We start from the raw sequence: 6,000 nt of genomic DNA on the forward strand, positions 1-6,000 counted from the left end.
CTATGAGTTCGAAGCCAGAGAGAGCTGCAGGACAGTCAGCTGTTACACAGAGAAACCGGCTCCTCCAAAAACAAAAAACAAACAAAAACTAAAACAAAAAAAACAACCAAATAAACAAAAACCCCAAACCAGCCAGTGTGCAAGCTTTTAATCCCAGCACTTGGGAGGCAAAGGCAGGTGGATTTCAGTGAGCTCAAGGCCAGTCTGGTCTACAAAGTGAGTTCAAGGACAGCCAGGGCTATACTGAGAAACCCTGTCTCAAAAAACCAAAAGGAAAAAAGTTTCAAATAGTTAAAATATTTTTCAATTGCCCAAGCTATTATTTGAGCCAATTTCATAAAGTGAAATATAGCTTTATTTTGACATTATGATTTTCAGAAAAGTAATTTCTAGCAAACTGTGAAATTTTAATGTCATTAGCTATTAAAAACATATTTTAAATTCAGGCACAGTGCTGGAGAGATGATAGGTATCGGGTAAGAGCACTGGATGCTGAGTTCTAGTCCCAGCAACCACATGGTTTCATAATTATTTGTAGCTTAAATTCCAGATTATCAGCCACCATCTTCTGACCTCTAAGGAGGTGCACAGACATATGCAAGCAAAACACCCATAAACATAAAATAAAATAAATTCTAACAATATAGGTATTGGGCAGTTCTCACTCCAAAAAGAATGTTACATATTTCTGTCTCGTTTACCTCAACCTCAAATGTCTGCCTCTGAAAATCTGGGATGGCATCCTGGCCCCTCACCTTCTCTGAGTACTCTCACGAATTGCTGCTCTTTAGCCCCTGCCACACTGGGCCAGGGTTACTCAATTCTACCTATAACCAGAGACCACTATTACTAAACTTCATTACTGGACAGGTCAGCAAAGACAAAACTTTTTTCAGGATATTAAGCAACTCTTAGCTAAAAACAACTTAAAAACTTAGTAAAGATCATGAAATTCAAGACTGATAGCAATGTTTGCATGTTTTTTTCTACAACCACAGCAGAATTTTTAGGAGCCATTTTTATTTATTTATTTATTTAATTTTTGGTTTTTCGAGACAGGGTTTCTCTGCAGCTTTAGAACCTGTCCTGGAGCTAGCTCTTGTAGACCAGGCTGGTCTCGAACTCACAGAGATCCGCCTGCCTCTGTCTCCGGAGTGCTGGGATTAAAGGTGTGTGCCACCACCGCCCGGCAGGAGCCATTTTTAAAAAGTTAAATTTTAGGGGCTGGAGAGATGACTCAGTGGTTAAGAGCATTGCCTGCTCTTCCAAAGGTCCTGAGTTCAATTCCCAGCAACCACATGGTGGCTCACAACCATCTGTAATGAGGTCTGGTGCCCTCTTCTGGCCTTCAGGCATACACAGAGACAGAATATTGTATACATAATAAATAAATATTAAAAAAGTTAAATTTTAGACTAACAAATTTCATCTTATTTTTATCTTGCCAAACCCTGAGATACTTTCTCTGACAAACAGAATTGTGGAGGAAGGGGTTATAAAAAATGGTGACTTCACTGCAGTGTCGTTGGTTTTTGAGACAGGGTCTTTTAGTATTGTCCACCAGGCTGATGAACCTCCTGTCTCAATATCAAAAATGCAGATGACTGGTACCATATTCAGGTTCACCAAGGTACTTCAAAAGACTGTTTTCTATTGTTGCTTTTTTGAGACAATGTCTCATTATGAAGTCTTGGTTGGCTTGGAACTCTTTCTATATAGACCAGGTTGGCCTCTAACTTACAGAAATTTATCTGCCTCTGCATCCAGAGTGATGGGATTTAAGATATATGTCACCACACCCAGAGTTTTAAAAATGATTCTTCAGGTTAGAATACAAATGTATTTCACCGTGGCATGGTCATAGGATTTTTTAAACAAAAAAATTATGTGAGGGGGTGGAGAGATGGCTCAGTGCTTAAGAGCAGTTAAGGGCAGCTCTTTCAGAGGACCTGGGCTCAATTCTAACACCCACAAAGTGACTCACAATCATCTCTAAACTTAGTCCCAGAAAGTCAGACGCCCCTTTTGGCCTCCTCTAGCCACTGCATGCAGTGGTGCACAGACATGCACGCAGACACAAACCAGCCATACACATAAAACTCAAAAATAAAAATAAAGCTTTAAAAAAAAAAAAAACATTGTGTGAGGAAGGCAGAGTGTAGTGCTTATGGAGGTCAGAGCAACTGTGAGAATCAGTTTTCTCCTACCACATGGGTCCAAGGGTTCCAATTTAGGGTGTTAATAGCAAGTGCTCTATCCACTGGTCTCTCACTAGGCCCCTAAGGCAGCCTGTTATATTCTCAAGTAGTCACCTGAACAAGAATCTTGCGCTGGGGTCACTGAAATTATCACTGCTCTCTGAATATCAGTAAATTGGCAATGGGGAGGAGTTTATGATTGGACATTCATTTAGTGTCTGTTTCAGGTGTTCCTTTCCAGCTTGTAAACCTGATGATTCATTCAACAGAAACTTACTGAGTACTTTTGTTGTTTTAAGTGCCAGTGGTGGGCTAGGAGTGTGTCTCAGTGGTAAAGTGTGTTAGCAGCAGCACGGACCTAGGATCCATCTACAGTACCATAAAACAGACAAGGGGAAGAGAAAACCTCACTAAGTGTCAAAAGAGACAAAATATCTACAACTGATGTCAAAAATAGCAATTCTATACTAAAATGAAGAAAAATGGGTATTATTGGGGGATTTATACTATTAGGAAAGTGCAGTATGCAAACCCAGCTACTCAGAATACTATTTCAAGATATGAATTTCACTGCTGAAAAAAATGTCTCATTTTAGCATCTTTGCCACTATCATAATGAGGTATGTTGGAAGCTGGGCAGTGGTGGCACACATCTTCAATCCCAGCACTTGGGAGAATCTAAAGTTTCAGGACATTGAAGGCTACACAGAGAAACCCTGTCTTGAGAAACCAAAGAGAGGTATGTTAAAACAAGATAAAACAAATCAACAAAGAAAGCAAGATAGCTTGGCATAGTGGCTCATGCCTATTATCCCAGAATTTGAAATGCTCAGATAGAAAATTAGCCACAAGTTCAAGGCCTGCTGGGATATGAATGTTCCAGAAGGAGACTGAATCAAAAATACTCAGGGAAATGGCAATTATAAAATTGTGACAATGTGACACGAGCAAAAGATATCAGAAACATAAGCTTAACAGAAATACTGCATGTTAGTGTGTTTGTATTGCTAATATAAAATTCACTTGGTGGCAGTATATGCTTACATTTTTTTCTGATGCACCAAGAGAGCCAATCTATGACAATGCATTAAAAGAACAAAAATGTTGATTCTTGCTAGGTGTGGTAGCATGCACCTATAGTCCCAGTGGAGGCTGAGGCAGAATCATCTTGCATTCAAAGCCAGCCTTTCTTTAAAAATTTGTCTTAAAAATCTTTTTTCACCATTTGATCATAGTCAGGACTAAAATTTTAATCCCCTAGCTGCTAGCTAGAATGATTCTTCAATACTTAAATTCTGATTTTGAGCATAAACGGCCAATTTCTAAAACCTAGCTATCAGAAATTTGGAAATTGCGAATAGGAAGAGGCTAACCAAACAGTAAGTAGTGATGCAATTAAAGCCGAGGGACCAAGTTGCTAAGTTATAGAAAGCCACTATTCATTTGGAAGTTAGCCCAGAACACAAAAATTTGGAGGAGAAATGCTGGTGGTTTAAATAGAACCAGGGCTCCAAATATGCTGCCTCATTCCTTTATCTGCAGAAGCTTCCTCCCATACCATTTACCCAAATGGCTATAACCTCCCTGGAAGATCCGGCAGGGCAACAAAGCTCTCAGACAGGTGGAAAGTCAGTATTAGGAAACACAAGAGAATATATTTAATGCTAAGATCAGGAACGTTGTGATCAACCCAAGAGTGCGCTGGAGATAACAAAGCATTTTTTTAAACCTCTCAAAATTCTTCCTTTGACAAATCGCATTTTTTTTTTTTTCGCCAAAGACTCAGTTCCTTTAAGAACCACCACCTGCCAGGGGGCATATTTTCTTCAAGAAGGCATCTGCACTGCAGATCTCTGCACAGGAGTGTTTGCTAGGCAGCTCCCACCAGTAGGCAGACTCGTATACAATAGAAACTAAAGGAAGCCGGCAGAGTCCCTCCTCGTCTTTTCAGACAAGGGAAAAGGGGGTCCAAGCAGCCCAGGCTTTGTCTGAATTTTCTCCTCTTTTTCCCTGCAGTAAACGTTCCCTTTTGTTATACTGCTATCGAGAATAGGCCATCGAAAACATGAAATCAAAACATGGTGACGGCTTGGCATGACTATGTTTATTATCTTCTAGAATACAGCAACTCATTGCGTGCCCCCACCCCCACGATGCGCCCATGAAGAGCAGGCTGTGTTGCAGATGCAGCCAAGGATCCATCTTGGACTATCCGCAGTTCCCTCCCAAATCTGCCTGTGCTATTCTCATCACGTCTCCTCTACCTCAGAGCCTCAGAAAAATCTGGCATTCAGTTTAGCCCAAAACGGTAATAGAACTTCTTGATCCTCCTGGCAAACAAAAACAATTTTTTTGGAGGACCATTACCCAATGTAAGATTGTGTCAACACCTGTCTGCAAACCTGCAACGCCACCCCTTCCACCACCACTCCTCTCAAAATCCTAACAGCATTTATTTCTCCTACGACCCACCTGTCACAATCCTCTGAAGCTCGCTAATCCTCCCCTAAGTCAGCCCCCCGCCCCCGCCCCGTTCCACCCCGGGGCTCTCCGGTCTCCCGGACACGATCCATTCCGTTCACCCAGCCTTTCTTCGTTCTCACCTGCGGGGAGCCAGCATCTACGCCCACTCTCTAGACCACCTCCCCGCCCCCAACCTGGTTTCTTCACACCCCGTTATTTCCACACCGCGGCTCGGCCCTTCGCTCCCCTCCCCCTTTGCCTGTTCCTCAAACGCGCGTCTCGGGGCCGAAGCCGCCCGCGGCCCGAGTGGGTCGCCCGCCCCCGCCCGGAGACCCGGTCGCTCGCGCTCCCCAGGGACCGAGCTCCCCGCGCGCCTCACCCGCACACGAGGAGCCGCAGCTCTTCGCCCCCAGGGCGGGGCAGGCTCCGGGGCTCCCGCCGCTGCCGAGCGCGGACTGCTCGGCCCCAGAGGACGACGAGGAGATTGACGGGGACTGAGTGGCCGCCGACGACTCCGCCATGGCTGTACGAGCAAAGGCGGGAGAGTGGTGAAGAGAAACGTGGGGCGGGAGAGTGGGAGGGGACACAGGACGATCCAGCAGCTGGCTCTCCGAAGTACCGGGCGCAGGCTGTCCCGAAGACTGACTCCGACAGACTGACTGACTCAGCCGTGCTCCGCGGGGAGAGGCGTACGAGCGCGCATGCGCACAAAGAGCCCGAGGACGCGCGAGCAGCGGCCTCGGAGGCGCGCAGCGACACAATGCGCAGGCGCAGGAACTGTCCCTCTGCGCTCCCGCAGGAAAGGACGCAGCGTGACAGGCCCCGCGGGTGGGGCGAGCCTCGGGGGGGGGGGGCATGGGGAGGGAGGCTAGAAACCTGACGTAAGGGGCGTGGCTAAGCACCAGAACCCACAGACCACTGCAGCCCTCGTTGCGGTTTGATAGTGTCCGTCTCCTCCCGACCCTCTGGTTCTTTATGTGAATGCTTTCTAGTTGTCAGATTATGTTCCAACGATTGAGGTTTCTTTGTGCTTCCATAAGTTGCAAGTGATCTTTTTAATCATAAATTCTAGTTGATAGCTTTTGCCTGACGTGTACCCACCCACGTGTACCTGTGACTCCAAAGAAAAGTGAAAGCCACAATATATAGATATCCCCTCCCCCCCGCTAATGTGCTATTTATCTGGCCGTGTCGTAATATCGCCTCACCGAGGCAGACATGGCACAGTCCCACATTTGATAGGTGGAGAGAAATGCTAAACAGAATGAGAAACTATTACTCATTCCAATCACATTGCAATGCAGTCCCAGAATCAGCTTCATATTTTTATCTTGTTTTT

The 6,000-nt window shown here is 45.1% G+C and overlaps 1 protein-coding gene across 1 annotated transcript in view; it reads right to left on the reverse strand.

The window, feature by feature from the left end:
- The window catches only part of Rtn3 (reticulon 3), a 60,431-nt gene extending 55,072 nt beyond the window's left edge, over positions 1–5,359 (reverse strand). The window contains exon 1 of the mRNA XM_038326524.1: positions 5,041–5,359. Coding sequence (XP_038182452.1) covers positions 5,041–5,182 — 142 coding nt within the window. The 5' untranslated portion in view covers positions 5,183–5,359. The remainder of the gene's footprint in view (positions 1–5,040) is intronic.
- Positions 5,360–6,000: the final 641 nt, after the last annotated feature.

Source organism: Arvicola amphibius, chromosome 1, assembly GCF_903992535.2.
Source record: "Arvicola amphibius chromosome 1, mArvAmp1.2, whole genome shotgun sequence".
In the NCBI taxonomy this organism is placed as follows: Eukaryota; Metazoa; Chordata; class Mammalia; order Rodentia; family Cricetidae; genus Arvicola; species Arvicola amphibius.